Source organism: Neopsephotus bourkii, unplaced genomic scaffold (genome assembly GCF_033783945.1).
Source record: "Neopsephotus bourkii isolate Nb327-2 ecotype Australia unplaced genomic scaffold, CSIRO-AGI_Nbou_v1 NB_1373, whole genome shotgun sequence".
NCBI classification, from domain to species: domain Eukaryota; kingdom Metazoa; phylum Chordata; class Aves; order Psittaciformes; family Psittacidae; genus Neopsephotus; species Neopsephotus bourkii.
The window spans coordinates 5,769,580-5,791,196 of record NW_026901852.1 but is presented as its reverse complement, the minus strand read 5'-3'; the positions used below and the strand labels follow the sequence as shown (position 1 = coordinate 5,791,196).

Below are 21,617 nucleotides of genomic sequence, written 5' to 3'. Positions count from 1 at the left end.
CACTCAGACTTGTGTTTTTATTCCTGAAGAGGGGTGAAGATAATCAGGGGTATCAAAATGGTAGTGGAAATGCCACATTTAAAAGTGTCTTAAGGAAAAGGAATATAACGTAAAGGTCTAGAATTTAGCTTTGATTCTGCTCTGTTTGAATCACTGAACAAAACTGACTCTTTCTGCCCTCTTGGGAATTTCCTAGAATGGGGAAAATCCCTGTGAGATTGGAGTAGGTGTCACTAGCCACTGTCTAGTACGTACAATTTACTGGGCTTTCAGGATTCTCAGAACTGAATAAGTACAAACGAGGGAACGGTTCTTGCCTCTAACTAAGAATATTAGTACAATATTGCGGTGCAAAAAATCTTAGACCTCTTTTGAATCTGGCTCAATATTTTGGTTTAGCCTTGGTCTGTTTTGTCTAGCATTATTTCTAACGATTTGAACATGTGCTATGAGAAAATATCCATAACACGGAGACAAAAAGACCACAATTCTTTTCAAAATCTGATGTCCTTGGCTCATTGATGCTTTCATCCCTTTTAAAAATTCATGAAAACATCTTATTGGAAGGTAGAAAATGTCCAAGATTTATCAAGAGCCCACCTCAGGAATTTAGTTAACTACAGCTTGGTTTAAGTATGGGACTATCCAGTATTAGGTTCTTAGATCTTTAGTGACTGAAAAAAACTGTTACAAGACAATTAGAAATCATACAAACTCTCTATTGTTTTCTTCCTCCTACATCTCTGACCATGGCATATTTTTCTTTAAAAAAGAAAATAATTAACTTTTCATCCAATTCAAATGATTGGTTATTGCTTGGCTGGGCTCTCTCTCTAGCCTCCAGTAAAGAACTGTGTAAAAACACTACCCAAACTGGTACCAGGAAAAATAATTGATGCTTAAAGAGTGGTCCCTTCGCAGGACAGTGCTGAAGCACAGAGTGAGATGCGCACCTTTACGCCATCATCCATTCAGAGTTGTTTTTTTAAGCCTGTTTGATCTTGCATGATAAACAGTTTGTTACCATATCACAGACAAGTGAATGATGAATTGGTGCAGAGCAGCAGGAATCTTTTCAATCAGTTTTGCCACCAGCAAAACTATGTATTTTATGAAACACAAATATATACATATTTTAAAAGACAAACTGTTTTGTACATCTCATTACTGAATGGATAAACAACTGAATTGAAACAAATGGTGAAAATTTCCAACAAGGGAGAAAACTAAATGGACTGCTACGGCTACAGGTAGGAGCACCACAGTAGTCGATATCTTCTTAGATATGCAATCACAACCTCAATTTAAAAGGACTGAAATCTGTAACATGTAGAATGAGAACAGATGTCCACAGCTCTTCAAGAGTGAATGTTTCTGTTGACCCTATGCACGGAAACAAATTTTATGCTCCTAGATATTAAAAGATGAAATAAGAAGGCATTGAAATGAATGTCCTGAAGCATTTATGACAGCTCACTGCACTGAACCTTAGTGAAATGACAGTATCACCAAGAGATCAAAATTCCTAAATTATGGTAGGAAGATGAAATCTTCAGCACAAAGAAATTATTGATTTGACAAATTGCCATAAGTAAAAAGCTTTCTCCTGGAAAATCAAACCTGTAACGTTTCCTCACATCACCAGCAGTTAAATTCTAGGAAAAGGTGGGCACAGTTCATCATCTATGGAATGTTTAATTCTAAACTTGAACCTCTAAAGAGATCAAAAAAACACAAACAAATATGAATCTATCTTCAGATATTTAAGTCTCAGCAAACATTCCATCACTCTTACCAAACATCTGCTTTGTATTTAAGAAAGATTGTGGAAATTTTCAGAATTGCTGCTCTCTAACTTTATTTGCCTCCCACGTTGTTCTTCATTGATGTCTCTCAATTACATTATTTTTGGAACTGCAGTTACATAATTATTTTCCAGGCAATCTGATGGCAATATTAGAACAGACTGTCGCTGAAACATGCTGTGCTCACCCAGCACTGAAGAAGGATGCCTATGGTTCCTGTGCCAAACAGAACACTGTATCATGATGCAGTACCAGGGCTAAAGCAGAAAAACCAACACAAAATAAAGCAACCTTTGTAACAAAGCAAAGAGTGATCTTCACATGCCCGAGGACAGACTGAGATCAAAGAGACATCTATAGAATCATAGCACAGTTAGGGTTCGATGAAGATTAATCTTTACCTCTTAAAGAAAGAATTTATCAGGCAACAATGAACAAAGTGGAAATAGTATGGTTGAGTGGATAGGCTACAGGGTCCTTGTTCATGTCATCATTATTTTTTATATACTGGTAAATCAACAAAGTAATCTGTGCTTCTGCTTTACTATCCTGAAGAAAATAGGGCACCTACTGACCCCTCCACAATTCTGGTCATCAGTCTTTTCCAGGTAAAAAACAAACAAGGACCCCACTCCCCCTTAACTATCGGCATTTTTCACACAAGCATACTGTGCTTTATGAACTGCAAGATTAAGAGTGATAATCTCAGAAGTGTCCTCACTACGTGTCATCAAAACAAAGTACAGTCCAGTCCAAACATCAATAAATTTCTTCAGTAATATGTTGCTCTAAAAGTTTGCACACAGCACACAGGACAATAATTTTGACAAGTACCCTTTTCATCAAGTTGGCAACTACAGTGCTTCCTACAGAATCCATATGGGTCACAAATGCAAAGTATAACCCAAATAATACTTTACTGATACTTACTCAACGTATCACAGATAATGAAGGCATCAACATACCTAAACTTAGTATGAGGATAGGATGGAATGGAATAGACCAGACTAGTCTGGACTAGACTAGAATAGACTAGTTCCATTGGAAAGGACCTAGTCATCATGCAGTCCAACTGCCTGACTACTTCGCGGTTAAATTTCCAGCATCTTCACTAGACAAGGTTTCACTTTGAAAATATCCTTGGTTCGCTGATTTAAAAACAAAAACAACTTTATCTAAATTCAAACTAATTATGAAGGTATCTACTAAAATCTTGGATTGCAGTAACATTAAGGTTTGTGGGGCAAAGATGAGAATGTGGAGGGGGATGCCTGGGCTTTGCTGGCTAAGGTTAACTCTGCTGTGACAAGTAGGAAACCCCTCTAGATAAGTACCTTCATCTTTTTCACAATCTAAGCTCTCTTGGAAAAGGTAGATTCCTGAATATCAAAAAAGGTGCAATTCTGTATAACACTGCCTTGTGATTCCTGCTGATGGACAACTCCCTAATGTCCATTAATGCCCAGAATTTAATGAGCAACAGGGAATGAGAACTGAAGAAAAATCTGCCCATTTTTGCTGCCTCTATATGGAGTACTACAAGCTCCATCAAAATCACCAACTGTTTTTTCCCAGCAGGTCATATCTTACTTTGTTCTTTTTTTGGGGGGGAGGGGTGAGAAAGGAAAGAAAAATGAATTTAGAAAAGATTGAAATAACAACAGGATATTCCCAATGAATAAAACTAACAGATTCAGAGAGAAGAAGGCAGGTATATTCACTCTTATTACAGCTGAGAACCCGGAGAGTGCATGTCTTTCCATGTGAGTTCTGAATGTGATCTGCCTATCCTTTATTTTCAGCTCTGACCAATATGTTTTTTTTCTTTCTGCTGTTTATACTATTGAGGTTTATGCATTTTGTGTGTAAACAAGTATCTGAAAAATGATAGGAAGTACAGCAAGTGATGGATGGAATAAACTAGTGAAAGGGATGTACGACTCTGGAAGCAGAAGTTATTTGAAAGATGAGAGGCAAGAAAAGAGCAATATAAAAAAGAAGTTCACTGTAACAATGTGATGTAGAACGATAACAAGAAGAGGTGAAGACAAATAAAGGGTAATCACAGTTCAGGGATGACATGCTATTGATCTAGTAGAGGAAAAAAGGAAAAAAAAAATGCACTGAAGACAGAAATGGAAAGAAGGAATAATGCAACCCAGAAGAGAGCACATGACCGATACATTCGGGAACATTACCACCTTCTTATTTTATAATTAGTTGTCACAAAGATCAACCTATTCTATAAAGCTGCACCCACTTATGCAACATACTAGTGAAAAATAATCTTGTATTTTTCTTCAGGCTCAAAGTGTATGATACTAGGCTTGAAAGGAACCAGGATGCCAGCATCAAATAACCTGCTGCAGCTTGATATAGGGGCTAACAAGTGAAGCCATATAAAACAAGCAAACAAAACCTTCCTGGTAGACTCCTATGGAAAGAACAGCTCAGACAGCTCCTAGAGGCAACATGATATATATGCCTACCCAGAGTGTTTTTACACAAATTTGTTACGATCGACTCTGGATGATTTTTACTGCAGCTTTTGATTTGTGCCAGAAGCTCTTTACTGTCAGGAGTACTAAAATTCACCCAAAAATATGTCTAGAAATGCATCTAGGAAAATGGTTATTTCCATTAACAGTACAGCCAGCAAATAATTCATTCCCAAGACAGAACAGAACTATTACTCATATCATTCTGTGGCTCATAAAGGGGGAGAAACTACAATATCCTCAGTGTTGAGTGTTAAAATATAGTTCCTAACAACTGTTTATTGTGAGAAATACTTTCAAAGGAGTTCCTTCAGAGAATTTCCTTTGGCTGTCGTGAATCTGGTATGTCAAATACCTCTAGACTGAAAAGGCAAGAGATGTTTTATTTTAAACAGTCAAAAAGAATTTCCAGTAATAGCAGGGATAACAACCAAAACAATAAAACCCAATGGGAGTTATATGGTAAAAGAGTATTCATTGGGGCTAGAAAATATAGATACATTCATAACACAACATGTTTTTCAATCTTCATCACTGGGATACAGAAGAAGCCCAAGGAATACCCTGAAGTACTGACAATGCCAATGACCAGTATATTGCTGGTTTTCATGCTATTTACTTGGACCTGACCAGATGTCAAAGAACCTGACAGAAAGCAAATGGCAACAGTTGTGTTACCTGCAAAGTGGGATGTTATAAGGTGAAGCATGGCCATATGTTGAAGTGGATTGCTGAGATAAAATTGTATCTTTCTGTAGCAGAAATGGACACACTATCCCTTTCTCCTGATGTTGATACTGAACAACTGATAAATAAGCTTTTATGCCAATAGCCTCTCCCCTGATGATAATGTTAGCACTTCCTGACTTCTCATTATCTTCAGAGGTATCACTCTGGATTTTCCAGAGACACATAAAGCCTCAGCAGGAATGCAGAATTACAGGGAAACTGCACACCCAGGAAGCTGATATAACATCACCTGAATGTATGCTCAGCAAATATGGGCTAGGCCTGTTATGGCAGGAGTAATCCCACTGTCCAGACAGTAATTCTGTCTGTCTTCTGTTCCATTCCAGCCTAGTTCCATTTCCATGAACGCTGTCAGTGAGAAAAGGAATTTCTTTCTACTGTAGTCACTAACATGGTAATGATTTCAGAAAGAACCTTTTCAGGTCCTAGACTTTCTGTGGAATTGAACACACGCAAGTCCTGTATGCATGCAGGGCACACCATTTTGAGATATTTTTCTTTTTCTAATATTCTGATTTTTTAAACAAATATTTATTTGAAGGGATGAAATAAATTGTGTTCTGGATCCACCATTTTCATCTTGCAGAATTAGCAACCGATCTAACACCAGATACCACATTTTAAATGAATGAATTTTCTTTTGCCATCACAGTGTTGAAACTGGTCTCTGCTGTCACCAACCCCTGAGAAAGCATGTACATACTCATGAAGGTTCAACAAAGAGATCCAACTCCTGATAGCTGGCAAACAGGGCACCCATTAAAAAGATGAAAAGTCTGATAACCTCATGGTTTGATTTTTGTGGGTAGTGCATAATAGCTTACTGACCTCCAAAGGGGAAAAATGCCAGTCTAATGAGACTAGAAAATTGTGATTCTTTAAGTCAAGCATTTAAGAAGCTCTGGATAACAAAACAATAAGGAGTACCATGGTGTTTCAGACAAGTGTTCTTTGCCAGACAAGAGAACACAAGATGGAGTAGCTGATTTTCTTCTCCCATTAGGAAAATATACCCCCAAAAACTTATCACCTGCTATGATCAAAATGTTTCTGGATTCATTTACTCCATTACCCAAGTGAACTCTTTAGAGAATTAAGCAATAGTTTCCCAGCCTCATATGGACTAAACCTAAAAGCTTGGTAAACATTAGTTTTATCTCACAAACCATAATTTTTAATTGCTAACACACATAGGAAAGGCATAATCCTCCACTGATGATATCATAGTCTACTGCCATGGAAATGGCTGCAGAATCATAAACACAGGTTTAAGATGACCTCACTTTCATAGGAAACAGGAAAATTTCAGTGGAATGTGAATGACATTGGGAATAAGCACACACAGATACTACGGAGTGAAAAAACTCTCTTACTAGTCAGTCAAAATATGGAAGATGAAGACAACAGCTAGATGTGCAGCTGAACAGCAAAGGGGTTGTCCTGTCCAAACACCGTATTACTACCTATGAGTCTTTGAACAAAGACAGCTTTCTTAACTACTGTCAGGGTTCCCCTCCATAAATTCACCATACCAGACAGGAGTGAAATCCCTGCCCTGACAGGCTTACAGTTTAACCACAAGAACATGAACAAAGTATGGCTATAAGAATACAGTGTAGGATCACAGAACAACATCGTAGCTGGAATGCTTCCTAGAATGAGTAAGTACTTCAGAAGTGGGAGGAAAAGAACTATACAGTCTCTTCAAGCACACAAAATAACACGAAGTCAGACGCAAATGCAGAAGTACGATCTTAGTGCAGCAAGTGCTAAGTATTCTGGCTTTGGCTCAGGAAAATACATATATTTAACCTTCAGCTCTGAAGCACTCTAAAAGGCGTCAAGAAACTCAAGGATTGGAAGTTGAAATTTCTGTGTAAGCTTTGTGCTGCTGTGAGCTGGGAATGTTGAGCACTGTGCAGGACCCCAAGTTGAGATGAGACAAGAAGCTTGAGCTGAGAACAAGGAGTGGAGAAATGTAGTAGGTGATAATGATCTCACTTAAGTAGAACCTTTCATCTTGAAGGATCTCAAAGCAGTTTACAAACTTAGACCAGACACTGCAGCTGGTAGAAACAGAAGCAGACAGCTGGGAACTCATTCATGGGAGGGAGGAGGTAACAGAGGACTCACTGGGTGCCATATCTTCCAAAATGCTGGTGCTGGGAGAAGACGGCAAGACTAGAACAGAGCTTTTCCCTGAACCTTGCCATGCAGCCATGTGAGAAAACTGCAGAGAGTAAGCAGAGCCAGAGCTGGCATAGAGAAGCAGAAAAACAGGGAGCCTCTGGATAGCTGAGGAGCTGTCACTGTTAGGACCGTAGTTTCCCTGCCTTTTACCTCAACCTCAATTCCAGACTCTTCACACTTTCTGCAGTAAAACCTTTTGTCTTTCTTACATATGCCCTTTCCTATCTTTATTCTTTTTAATATATTTCTCCTATTTCTTTTCATCTTTTTCCTTTCTTACAAAGCAAACTGCCCTTTTACTCCTGCAACACCAAAATGTTTTCCAAATGCATAGTAGGACAAACAGTGCTGCTCTTGTTACTGGGAAGCCAAGGAAATTGTTTCAGCTATGGCATTCATGTAGTACAGGCCTGACTGTAGCACCAGAAGGGCTATTCTTTAGCTCAAAAGCACTACAAAATACATGTTATTAAAACTGAACTAGATAAACAAATCTAAAAAACAAGAGTCATATTAGTTATTGCTGAAATGGAATTGCTTCCTGAAGGAAAGACAGCAGCTAATTAAAGTACACAGTAGCTTAGGACACAAAATGAAGACACCAAATGAAAGGGTAGGGAGGATTCAATTAAATAGAATTCAGAAGCCAACACTTTTGTTGTGCTTCAGTTAAAAGACATTGTGTGACCAGTTTCACATTCATATTTCCCAAGACTTTTAAAACTTCCACCATTTAGGAAAGGGAGAAAAAAAGTTTTCATGGATAAAAGCCAAAGACAAGTGCTGAGCAGGTGTTCCAGCACCACCAGTCCTTCTCAGAGAAGACCACAGCATCCTCTGTTGCATAAACAGCAGTTTCTTTCAGAAAGTGCCAGCTGGGATCAATGGCACACTGTTTCTTGCTTTCATAACCTTGGTTTCAAATAGGGGTCTTTTAATGGGTTAAAAAAGCCTTTAGTGGCCTTGCCCTAGTTATTTTGTGTCAATTTAAGAACAGCTAACCAGACATTGTCTATCCTTCTCCCTCTTCAATATTTTGTCACTTTTTGTTGGAGGAATTTTGCTGGAAGCTTTTTAGGTTTGGAGTACAACACCAAATACTTTTAACAGAACTAGAACCGTGTCTCACCTAAAATAAACTGATCACTCATTTTGTGATCAGATTTAATGGAGGGACAACAATTTAACGAGGACAGCAGTGAAAAACTTCTTTTGATATGAATGAGCTTGTATCAGGCCTACATCAAATGAGCAGTGCCTGGACCATTATAGATATTTGAAAGCTGTATACAAATAGAACTCAATTTTCTTACTGAATTCCATTACTGAGGATTTAATCAACTTGATTTTTATCCCATTTTTCTTTTTGGGCCCCTGAGATACAGCTTTCTGCCTATCAGGCAATAGAAGGCAAAGGGGAGTTTCTGTAAACCACTAAAAATCAGGTCCTCTAAAATCAGGGCAGAACAAGAAAACACTTAGCCTGTGCATCTTTCATCTACCATACACCCAAACTTTCTTAGGTCAGAGAAGAAGACAAGGGAATAGTACTGGCTCTGAAATCAAGCCCAGATTTTTCACTATTATATAAATGAAACGATTCACAGATGACACATTTTCTCATGCCTTGATGCCTTTCTCTGGATCCAAAAGATTAATTTCCTCAACTGGACTAAGCTTGTATTCCTTCACAGTTGTGCTTTCCCATGCTGCTGGCAATGGCAGATTGACTAGAATAAGGAGTGGCTGCTGCAGGGGAAGCATTACAGATAAAAACAAAAACACAAATGGATTTGAAGGATTCTAGAACACTTTGCTGCTAGGAGAAGCTGAAGAGCAGAAAAAAAGAAAACATTAAAGCAAGAAAAAAACATTAAAGCTTGGTGACTATGCATGCACGAGAAATGGTGGAAATAACAGACGTGAAAGACCTGAAAACAAAGCAAAGAAGAAAATGAAGTCACATGTGAGACTTTGCTCTGCTCACTCAAAAGAAGCATGAGAAAATTCCTTTCCATACTCCCAGAAAAGAAGCCTGAAATTATTGTCCCAAACATTGCATTTTTTAAAAAGAAAGTATAGACATAGCTTTGGATCATGGACATTTCCAATGAACCATTTACTTCAGCTGACAATAACCAAAACTGGAGACTTAAGAGGAAGATGTAGAATCTCACAAACTGAGCTATCTTTGCCATTTTCCATAGGCAAAGACTGTGTTTGGTCAGTGAGTATTTGAAGTGTCCATCAGACTGCTCTGGGATGTTAGTTCTGAATGTGCATTTGTCACCACTGTCCATTCCAGTCTAGCAACATACTATTTCATTTTTTCATGTTTTCTCTGCTGTGTGTTTCCTCTCTTGCTAAATGCTTTCAGTCAGTCTAGTACTTGTAATAACTCTTAACAACAGTTGTTACAACAGGGGACTGGATGCATTTCTTTTAGTTATACTCCCTACAGGGTATGGAGCAACCTAAGGGAAGAGCTACCCAGAAAACTAAGACTTCAAATTTTGAACATCCTAACAAACACAGTTTTACAGTATTTGGGCTGTGGTCTCATTCCCTTGAGTTAAAACTGAAAAACTGTTGTTGTTGTGACTATCCAAACACTGTTTTTCCATTTACATTTTGTTCTTTGCTTCTGCTGTTTTCAATTGCCATGCCAAAGTTTCTCCTGTTTATTCTAATTGTTTTAGTATGTCTGACTCTCATTGGTTTATATGTTTAGTCTTGTCCTGATTTAATATGAATTAAAATGCCAATGCCACGACCAGTCTGCAAATATGAGTCAGAGCAGAAACTATTTAAATAATACTATGGATGGTACCCGTCTGGTTTGGTATCTAGATCATATAGAATAATGCTGTTTTTGTTTTCTACTACTATTGCCTGCTATTCCCAATGAAGTGTTGATTGTGATTTTGACCACAAATATGTTTTGTTCCTGGTCCTATTAGCCAAAAGAGCGTGGTTTACTGCATGTATGTACGTGAGGTTGTTTTGATTATACTAAATTCACTTTAGAAAACCCACATTCTGCCACTGCAGCGCTACAGGACAATGAGAAAAGAATTTCCAATGAGAACACTATTTTAAAAACAAACAACTGGGCCCCTTCCCTTTAGATGAATTTTAAGGCACACTACCCTTTCTTCTGAATTTGATTATTACATCTGAATACTGCCTTCCACAGAAGGCCCCTGTCCTTTTCCATCTCAGTCATTACATAAGACAGCAAATTTCAAGTTGTACAATTCCAATTCACACCAAGGTTACGCTTTTTTAAATCATTAGTTTAGTGCATTGAGGAAAAACATTAGGTGCTAACTGTTTTTTTTATTATTTATTTAGTGGTGAATCTGGCTACCACATGGCCAATGGCAGCTTGAATCTTATTGTTCTCATTCTTGGTACCTCTATGGACATGGGAATATTTTCCATTTCATGTCTGCCACTCTGAGCTTCTAGCTCTCCAGAGAGAGGGGCAAGGCAGCGGGGCTTCATATTTTATCAGTTCAAGTTATAACAGAGCATTGTCAAACTCTGGCAGAGTCTCAGTTAATATGATTGTCGTCTAGGAAAGACAGGCTTAAGTGTCAAGTGGTGAATATGCCTATCAAACACAACGCGCCCTGAATTCCTTTGCATGACTTTCATTTCTGATTTAGTTTACTCAGTCTCCTCCAAACAGGTGATAGCTGGGCATCTAACATGCTGTCCATGTCTTTTACAAGCCGAAACATTAGCATAAATGACAGACAAACTAGCAAAAACCTGATGCTCTTTCATCCTGGCTGAAATGAACCTGAAATGAACCAGCTTTAGATCTAGAACCCCCTCTAAATTCCAGACATAAAGACAATCAGGAGATACCCTCCTGGCATCAACCCTAATCCTAGTCTGGCAGTTTTTACCATATTTGATAAAGATGTCTTATCGTTCCCTGTTTCATAGCTTTGCTCTCCCCCAGGCACATCCCAGCCAACAGTTTAAGTATTTCCCAGTAATTTTACCAGGATTTTTGTAACACAGGATACATTTAAACTATGTGTACCTGGGGACTACATGGAGATTTCAGTAAGATTACACTCTTGTCAGCTAAATTTAAATGCACTCTTTGTCTTCAGTGCCTGAAGCCCTGTGCTAGTAACACAAAGAATGAGGCTGTCCCCTCTTTTTCAGCGGAAGCAAATCAGCTTATCACTAATAAAAAGCCCTTCACTGCTCCTTAAAGTAGAGACTAATAACAGTGAGTCAGATATATTCTTGTGATAGCATTTGTACAATTTAAGAAACCCTCCCAGCTGACTGAAAAGCGAAATGGCATTTCTCCAACCACTTAATCTCAGTGTAACAGCATCTGTGGCTACAACCCATGGTTTAATCTCTGGTTACAGTAGGGCCAGTTAATATGTCTTCAAGTAAATGACTGTGTTTTTATCATATCAAACTTGCAGCCAAAAAAGAGGGGAGTTTTCTTTTTCTCTTTCTTTTTTTTTTTTTTAAGTGTTAGAAAAAAAAAAGCAAAAAGAGCCCAAAGCTGTGGCTGTCAGCAGTGCTTAACCTGGTAGACAATTTCTTGATTTTTTCCCTGCGTTTCAGAGAGACAGGAAAAGGAACGTCTTGTCATGTTTTAGATTTCAATATAACGTCACAAGCATCTGATAGCTCATTCACACATAACGTCAAGATCTGTTCTACAAGATCTTACTGCAACTTACAAGACAATTACTCTCCTTGGAAAGCTGCCAGTATGTTCTGCACATTACACAAAACATTAAATCTTTCTGACATAGGTTCTATGATTATTTCAAGGGTTTTCACTGTTTCTGCTACACATGCCTATGCCTAAACTGTACTTACTCCTCAACATATTCTTCTAATCATCTATTCTACACTTTCTTGACCCACAAGCTTTGATACAATTGTCTGGTGATAGAGGAATTGAGTTTTTTATTGCAGAATTCCCAGCAGGAGAGGCTGATGGAGTCCAGATACATATACTTTTAAATCCTATTTTAACCAAGACTGCATATGTAGTTTAAAACCAGACGTGTTTAAAATTGTGTAAATCAAAGACTGATTTGCAAGTTTACTGAGACTGACGAGGTCAACCAGTGTAGGTTAGTATTTTGCATCATTGTTAGTATTTTGCATTGTTGCCAACTCTTGCAATTTTTCTTGAATTTGTTGATATTTAGTATTTACTATAAAATGCTGGAACCAAGGGCTTTCCTGAAGTTCTGTACTTTAATATTACAACAAAGTTCCCAAACCTTACCTATGTACCTAAAAAAAAAAAAAAAAAAGAGAATGAGACCTGAGTACGTAATTATAAACACAAAATGCCCAGAAAAATTAATAAAAAGGAATTAAAACATTCCTTTAAAAAAAGGTTTCATAATTTAAAAACAAGCTTTGGTGTGCAGAGGTGCTAAATTTTTGAGGTTTTCCCATTTCCACTTCTTACTCTTGTTTGGATATGAGTAGCTTGGGAGGCCTCCTCCCTCTCTCCTTTCAAAAGGCCACATAAAATGTTGTCTTCAAGCAATCAACTTACAAACTACTTGCATATTTTCATTGCATACTTTGTCGCTTTTCTAGTGGAGACAAGTGCTTTGAACAGAAAACGTGTTACAGCTGACCAGCTTTATTTACTTTCATGAAATCGTTTCAAACTCCTCTGTTGATTAAGAGTGTCAGAGTTCACGATTCCCCACGCGGGATTACTACGAAATGCCGCTTTCCTGGCAAGGCTAACGCCGAGCCACCTAGCCCAGCTGAAAACACAAACCCAAGTCTCTCTTCTCCCTACAGTTGCAGACAGCTGATCAAAGCTCCAGCAGACAACACGTCCAAACTTCTCCCCGTTCCCACAGTCTCCTTTCAAAGCAGTATTTGCAGTGCTGACATCACCGGGCCCAGCCGCCCTCACGGCAGCTCCGCTCCTTCCCCCCTGCCCTGCCGCTACCAGCTCCCTCTGCCCAGGGCCGAGAGCTCCTCGTCGCCGCTCCCGGTGCCGACCCCACGTCTCCGGTCCTGACCTGGAGGGACAAACGACGCCCACTGCCCTAGGGCTCATAGTGTGTGTGTGGGGGGGGCACCCGGGCCCGGCCTGCTCTCAGGAGGCGCAGGGAGCCGCTGCTCTGCCCCCGGCACCGTGACGCCCTGTGCTCCCACCCGTGACCTCGGGGACCGGCCCCGTGTCGGGGCCTGCCGGAGCCCCCGCGGGTACTAACCTGACCAGGTCGGTCATACAGGATCCCACAACCACCACCTCAGCGGCCATGGCGCCGGGGGAACGGGGTATCCCCTGGGCCTGCTGCCCAGGCCTTGGACCCTGGACTCGGCCTTGGCGGCGGCTTCACCCGTTGCCATGGGCGACGGGTGGGGGAGCGGCAGGCCTGCAGGGACCTTCGGGCTGGAGGGGTGGCCGTGGCGAACGCCTGCTGGCGAGGCCGCCCCCTCCTCTCCTTCCCTTCTCCCTCGCCCCACTCCGGCCACAACGGACCCACAGCCGCACGCATGCACGGCGGGACAGTCCGCACAGGCACTGCGGCAGCCGCCAATATCGGGGCCGATGAAGACCCCTCCGGCCCGAGAAGCGGCGGTAGCGGGGAGTGGGGCGGAGGCGTGCACGCTGCGCGGAGGGGCGGGAGCGCGCACGCCCGGCGCGGGTGGACGGGACGGGCGCGTATCCGCAGCCGTTGCTAAGCGGTTGCTTTCCGGCCGCCGTAGGTATGGCGGGGCCCGGGCAGGGCCGGGGATGGGCGGGCGGGAGCAGCGCCCCTGTCGGCTCCGGGGAAGCGGAGCGGCGGGCGACAGGCCAGGCACGCTTGCTTGTGCCCCGGCGTCCCGCCTCCTCCGCCAACCCCGGGGCGGCTACAGGCCGGCTCTTAAGGAACTGGCCAGGAGGCGGCCCGGGGGCCATTGTAGCCGGGGGTCACGGCTGGCCGAAGCCCGGTCCTCTCCCGGGCGCCGCCGCCGTGGCGGGATGGAGTGGGGCGGCACGCAGCGGCTCCGGTGGTGGGCCCACCGCCTCCGCACGGGGTGGTGGGGCGGTGATGCGGCGGCCGCACCCGGGTGGAGCGGAGGAGCGGGGCCTCTGTGCGAGGGCTGAGGGAGCCTGGGGTTAACTCGGGCTCTGCAGACCCGCGGTGCTGCTCCCATCGCGGGCTGGCAGGCGGGGCTGCCTTCGGCCACGGCGGGAGGAAGCGAAGGTGGTCGTGAGTTCCCTGGTTTCCCCACACCCAGACACCCGTTGCACCCTCGAAGTGAAAAGCGCAGGCCCAGCTTGCCGACAGCCGAGCGAGAGGGTTAGTCTCGAAGGGTTCTCTCGCTCTTCAGTGCTTCCATCACAATATTCACCTGTGCTGATATCGGTGGTGGGGAGCAGAGAATCTTGTATCTGGACACTCTCTGGTGCCCAAAACAATGCCTGGGATTTCAGGGTTACTGTGAAGCATATGCTACATTTGCCCGAATGCAAAGGATTCACTCTTAGTCTGTTTACTTCTTTCAAATGTTTTGTTTTCAGAGGGAAACAGTCTAGTGAATTTTGTTTTCGTTAACTCCCTTGAGTTTGTTTGTGTTCTGTTTCAAGTGCTGTGGGAAAATTAAGCTGGGAAAAAGAAGTGACAACTGAAACTTACGAAAGCAGTCCTAATTGCGTTAGAGTTTGTAAAGACCTCTGTTTACCAAATAAATTGGGGAGTTTAATTGGTAATGACCCTGTATATCTGGCTTGTTATGTAGAAGGTATTGTGGATCTTAAAGAAATGATGCAATAAAACTAGGAAAAATGCCTAGTGGTCATTGGCATCTTGTTTTGACAATATCTGTGCATTTCATTAACAAAATGATAAGGAATCTCATCCTGCAGTTCGTTTTGGAAGGTGCAGCTGTTGATCATCAGCTTGGATCACCATGTGTATCTCTTAATGCCTCACAATTCTGTCCTCATAACACAGTCCCCTTAACGTGCCATTATCAGAACTGATTCTGAGAGGCCTGTGTGTACTTTTAAGATTGCTAGGTGGATAGCTTGGCTTTCTGCATGTTTTTAATGATTGGGAAGTTCTTGCTTTCTTCAGGCTAGCTGCCTCTCTGCTTGAGATGACTCTTTCCAGCTGTGGAGCCAGCAAACTAAAACATGTGCTCTGTTTTAGCCACTCTTGTGCAAAGAAATTCGTGCCCAGAGAAGCTGCGGCTGCTCCATCCCTGGCAGTGTTCAAGGCCAGGTTGGACACAGCTTGGAGCAACCTGGCATAGGAAAGGTTTCCTAGGGGTTGGAACTAGATGAGCTTTAAGGTCCCTTCCACCCAAAACCATTCCATGATGAGTTTAAACTCATGTTTTATTACTGGTTCAATCTAAGCCATTGGACTTTGCGCTAAAAGAGGTCAAGTATAGGCTTATGGTCTCTCAGTTCCTCTGGGGAAGAATAAAGGTGAGCAGGCAGCAATTTTTGGTAGAAAAGTAACAGACGGGAGGTAGCATCTTAAATTGCTGTGATGTTTGCTAAGTGAACTTAAGTAGTTGCCTCTTGTCAATTACAGCAAATCAAACGTGTGGAGAGTGTGTTGTGTGTTAGGACATGGGTATTTAATCTTCAGCTTTTTGTCTACCATAAAATGTAAGAACCAGAGTATTAAAGATAATTGCCATTTTTAGGAAGTCTTAATTTATTAGTCTTTTTGTTTGCCTTAGAGTGTCTGGCCTTTGCTTTATTCAGATGCATTCCAACTAGCTAGGATAAATACTCTTTTCTTGAACATTGCTTCACACTCCTTCAGTCGGAATGACTTTCATGAGAACAAAATGTGTAACTGTAATGTTGCTACCAGTTCCAGGGAGTTACCAGTTTACGGAATATCCCTTAGTTACCAACTAATACTTGTAAACTGAGTGTTAGAAACAACAGCAAATTGCAACTGTTGCCATGAGTTGTTCACACTCTCTTTATAGAATGCTTATTAGTACAGCAGCCCATATGGGGCATTTTGTAAGGAAGTAAATACAGTATGTATTGGTGGTTTTCAGTTAAGTGGATATTTCTAAAAAATATCTTTTAATGGTCAGAATTTAAGTATGAACTTCTCTAACCCACTTGTCAGTGGCATGTTTATGTTACCTTGAGTCATTTGTGGCTTTGTTTTCTCACATTATCAAGTTCAGTTAATTTTCAGTTGACACTCTGCCTAAGAATATGCTCGAATATGATAACTTAGCATTTTAACAGGTTACCCTTCTTTTCTCCCATTTCTCTTACCACAGTCTGTTGTGCACATACTATAGCCTTTTGGAGGTACAATGAGTTAAAATGTGTGCATGTTCAGTTTCTGCGTTTCAGCTAAGAGGTAGCAGGTTCTTGAAGTGTGCTAACTTAGTGGACTAACAGATATAGCATAAGGTCGCACAATTGCAAGCACTTCTTTAAAAAGGCATGCTTAAAATGTGCACACATCAGCTTCCTGATCTGTTTTGTGAATGAAGATGCCTTTCAAAGAGTATGGCAATACCACGGAAAGAAAAGCAGTGTTAGCTTTTAAAAGGCATTGTGAAATGCTTTAAATAGCTACCTAATGGAAGTAATGTGAAAGTAATACTGATTAAGGTTAGACAAGTGGTATTAGAAATTACAAATGAGAACACGAAGAGACAATCAAACCATTACTCCCATTGCAATCGGTAATGTAAGTGCCATTGATTTTGGTGGAAGCAGAACAGATGTGACTTGTCAATTACAAGCTCCTGATGGAAACACTCATGAGAAGGGCCAGGCTGTGAAGTGTCAGAGTGGCCATCAGTTTTATTTCTCTTTCTTATATGGATAGGGTCTTAATTAAAGGAGCCTAGGACATATGTCTGTTTTTGTCTTGATGTTGAATAAATGGACTTCATTGAATGTTGTAGAGGTAGGAGGAAAAGAATTAGCTGTGTTTATTTTTTTTTCTTTATAAAGCTGTGCACACTTCAGTTGCTCTACATTTCTGATCCTTTGCATGCATAGATTTTTTTTCTGTCCATGTTTGCAGAGTACATGTGATTTTACATCAAATAAGTAGGATATTTTCTGATTTTATTTCCCCCTTACCATCCTTGTGCAGCTCAAGACAAAAGGAAAGAGGAACATACTAAAATGTCACCTGAAGTAGCCTTGAACAGAATTTCTCCAGCACTCTCACCCTTTATTTCCAGTGTGGTCAGAAATGGAAAAGTGGGACTGGATGCTACCAATTGTTTACGGATTACAGACTTGAAATCTGGGTAAGTGATCCTCATCCGAAAAGAATATCCAGCCCCTTACCGTTAAGATGTCTTTCTAGGACTGAATTTTACGAGGTTCATGTGTGTTTAAGCATTTCCAATATATCTGGAGCTGACATACTAGCTACGTTATTTTTTGTCTTACTACCATTTCGTAGTTTGGGAGACTTAATTTGTCATATTGTTGGCAATAATACTCTTGTTAAAACACTTCCATTGCTGCCACTTGATAGTGCTGGTTTTCAGCAGCAAGATAAACACTTTCTTGTTGTTTATTACTTGCTTACTCCATCTTTTCTGTGAATTAAAAACTTGAGGATAAATTTGTGTGACCTTGTCTTTAGTCAGGAATATGCTAAATAAGAAAAAAATGCTTGTGACTCCCTCAAGATGAGTACATCAAGTGGCTAAGGGCCAAGTGCTTGAAATGGGCCAAGCTACTCCTTAATTTTAATTTTGGGAGGGTTCACAATGGTTTTCATATAGCAATAAAGTGGGAGATCCACATGTACAAAAGGACTTTGGTGTGTAACCTCTGTAAATAATACATGGGGAAAGTGAAATGCTAACAGTTTACTTTAGGCATTATGCAGAGAGGGGAGGCAACTAAGGTCACTGATAAAAGAATACTTGAAATAGGGCGTGTTGGAAACAGCATTGTTCCTTTAGAGTTAGGCATCTAATGGCATCCCTGATTCAGGTGTTTGATACTGGAGTTCAGCACCTGAAATTGGTTTATCTTAAGGTGTCTAAATCATGGCTTGTGTACAAACTGCTGCTTTGTATATAATTTTGAATGGTAGTGTAACCCATCTTGAGAACCACCACAGATCACTGTTGTTTAAAATTTAGTTCTGCTGAAAACTTTGTTTAATATGCTTCTGTAGGCTGCATGTTTCTGGTAGTTACAGTGCCTTTTCAGGAAGGAGGTGTGAATTCTAGGGTTAGTGAAAGGCCCTGTGACAGATTTACTTAGTCTGAGAAGCTGTAACTTGTTGCTAGTGATGTCTGGTTTGCCATTTAGGCTTGCAAATTATCTGAGATAGGTTGCGCGTCTATGCATCAGCTGCAGTCATTTCATGCTAGACCTTGCTTTCTCTTGAACTAAGCTCCCACCTCAATCTTACTAGAAGATTTCTCCTATTGAATCTGAGAATGCAAAATAAGATAGAGAAAAAGCACAGTAGTCTGGTGGTGAAGGTATCAGCTTGTTGGGAGGTAGATAGGGGTTTTGCTCTCTGCCCAATGAATGCTTATGCTGCCTGTCTTTAAAAGAACAGATTAGAATAATATGAAGTGGTGTTTTCCAGCTGGCTCTTTTCAGAGGTATTTAGAATAAAGGGTCTGAAGTTTTCAGCCGGTGATCTTACCCAGATGATCTTGAATTTACTTTGATAAATCCTAAATGTTTCCCAGGGGTTTATTCTTTGAAAAACTAAAACCTGCACTAGCAGCACCTGTTACCCAAACCCAAGGATTCAAATTGTGTATTAACTGTGTTGAACATGGTGTTTACACCGCAAATACAACACCTGACAGAGATTGGACTGTATATTGTTGAAGGCATAGGCTCAGCTAGATGCAAGTGCTAGCAATTTATTTATTTATTTATTTATTTATTTATTCTTGTTCTGGAGCATAAAGAATGAGGTTCATTTCTATGTTGAGGCTTTATTTATGGCTTGAGGTTATTAGGAGCTGGAGTTGAGATCCTGCATTTAGTTGAGAATTATTTTTTTAGGTGATTTTGGGGGGGGTACAAGTAAGTTTCTTAAGAGCTGTATTGTAAATGGGATTTATTAGCAATTGCTTGAAATTTGTTTAAAATGTAAATTTCATGCATGTGTTTTTTTTTAGAAAAGGTGTGGGCTTTTTTTTTTTTTTGTCTTACAAATAAAGAATTGCTACGTTATAGTAGGGAAACTCTTGCTTTGTGCATTGGTGTGTAAATACAAAGTTCCTTGTCATTTGTGCTTTATAGGTAAACAGCGTAAAATCATTCAGTGTAAGACAGATGGAATTGCAGAGAGTCCCTTCCATAGCTCAAGATCTCATTCAGTGGTCTTTAACCTTTGATATAGGAGCCTTTGGGTCTCCACAGACTGTTTTTGAAAGGCCTATATCAGTTGATAAGTAAAAAAAAAATCCTCAACCCACCATATTGTCAGGAGACATGAATTTATTGCTGCTTCTTAAGGAAGAGAGCCCAAAAATGGACTGAAAACCATTGCTCTGCTTACCTCCCTATCCTTATATTTCAGGACTATTCAAACCCTGGTATACAGAAGAAATATCAGGCAGAGGTAAATGCAGGTGGTATCCACATGAAGAAACAGAAGTATAAGTACGTAGAGGTTGGACATAAGCAAGAGGTAAATGAGGAGAACCTTTGCTACAGAAATAGAGATGAGGTTCAGGGCATTAACTACAAAACTCCCTTCAGTTTCAGTGGGGCAGAATCAGGCTTTAAACAGTGGAACAGGAAGGTGAGGAAGAGGTACTAGATGAATGATGTTAAATAAAAAATACTTCTTGATCTCAAATGAATATGACGATTTATAAGAAGTATCAGTTCAGAAACTTTGCTTTCGAATAGTGTTTGCACAGTTATTGACACATGAAAAGGGCTGTAAACACATCTATTCCATAGTCTAGACTTTTATTGCAAAATATGTATTTTATGCTATAACTGGTGTGTTGTGTGGAAGATTTTTTGAAGTCTAAAATAAATTAAATGTTAGTGTAACCCGTAAGATGTTAGAATATTTAAAGTAATCATCTTAATAACTGTTAACTCCAATAACAGAAACATCTGGAAGATTCTGGGACAAGGGGAGGAGCTGCATGGCTGCTGCACTGTCACGTACCACGCTGTTATTCTGATAGAAAGTTGGGGGTTGCTGTAGTTACACCACTTCCCTGAGGAACTGATGCTTTACAGTTATAACAACACAAAATGTACAAACCGAAGATCCATCCATTCTCATTTCTTAGGATTTCAAAATCAGCTGTGACTTAAAAGAGAATAATGGTAACATTGATACCTCTAAGGTCTTGCCCATTCAGAGCCTTTGTTTTGACATTCTCAGCTTGAAAGTGGAAAGAATTTCCCTTTCAATTCATCAGTGCAAGATCAAGTTCCAGGTTTATTAGTCTGTCATGTCAGTTGGTTTTGATTTGTAAATGGCAAACATGTTAAGCCTTTAATTATTTGAAAAGTCAATCCATATGACAGATGGTTTTAGTAAGGAACTTTTTTGCACTTATTTGAACTTATTGCTAAGATCGACTACTTAGGTTTGCTGTGTTTTATAAACTGTATTAAAGAGCTGATGTTAGATTAGAAGTATGAAGTATGATGATATGTTAATTTGCTTTGCTTGGTGGTGTAGGAGGGAAATATGTCATAGTAAAGAAATCCTATTGTTTTGCAGTCTTTGAGTATGTAAATGTTTTATAATGATATGTTATGGTTCCATGTCTGTGTGTTTTACAAACTTATTAGACAGTACCAGTCTCATCAGACACTTAAATATATTTACATATATGAGCAGGACCTTCAGGAACAAGTCCTGTTTATAGAAATTATATGGCCACTGCTGGTGTAGAGTGAGGTAGGGTTAGGCTTTAACCTAACCCTAACCCTGGGTACCCCTGAACTGAACTCGGCAACATAGCATGACAGGAAAGAACGAATATCTTCAATGGAAATAGTAATGAAAAGTTAGGTGGCTAATTCTAGAGTGCTGTTACCTTCTTGTGAAAAGGGCTCCAGAGTGAATAAACCAGAACCTGAGTGTTGCGTCACATCTAAAATACAGCACCGTTAGCAGCATTGATTTTGGTGATAAGAAAACCCTGGCGGCATCTCTGTTTCATTAATAAAAGACGTTCTTTGAGATGACAGAGTGGATCAAAGCATTTTTAACTCCTGCATAGGTTATTACCTCCTTCTAGACTCAAAGAAAATACTGCTGCCAGTTGACTCAATGCTATGTGTTGTATCATTCAGTAAATCTCAAGTGGTGTCTCTCTGAAATAATGACCCATCTTAATTAGATATTAAAATCTACTCATAACCAACTGAATTGTGGCTAAGGCA

At 40.4% G+C, this 21,617-nt stretch overlaps 2 protein-coding genes across 2 annotated transcripts in view; one reads left to right on the top strand and one right to left on the bottom strand.

Moving 5' to 3' along the window:
* The window catches only part of RBKS (ribokinase), a 70,576-nt gene extending 56,971 nt beyond the window's left edge, over positions 1 to 13,605 (bottom strand). Inside the window, exon 1 of the mRNA XM_061367229.1 lies at positions 13,486 to 13,605. Within this exon, the coding sequence (XP_061223213.1) occupies positions 13,486 to 13,535 (50 nt within the window). The 5' untranslated portion in view covers positions 13,536 to 13,605. The remainder of the gene's footprint in view (positions 1 to 13,485) is intronic.
* Positions 13,606 to 13,888: 283 nt separating this feature from the next.
* Positions 13,889 to 21,617, top strand: part of BABAM2 (BRISC and BRCA1 A complex member 2) — a 162,330-nt gene continuing 154,601 nt past the window's right edge. Inside the window, exons 1-2 of the mRNA XM_061367225.1 lie at positions 13,889 to 13,984; positions 17,356 to 17,515. Of these exons, the coding sequence (XP_061223209.1) occupies positions 17,388 to 17,515 (128 nt within the window). The 5' untranslated portion in view covers positions 13,889 to 13,984; positions 17,356 to 17,387. The remainder of the gene's footprint in view (positions 13,985 to 17,355; positions 17,516 to 21,617) is intronic.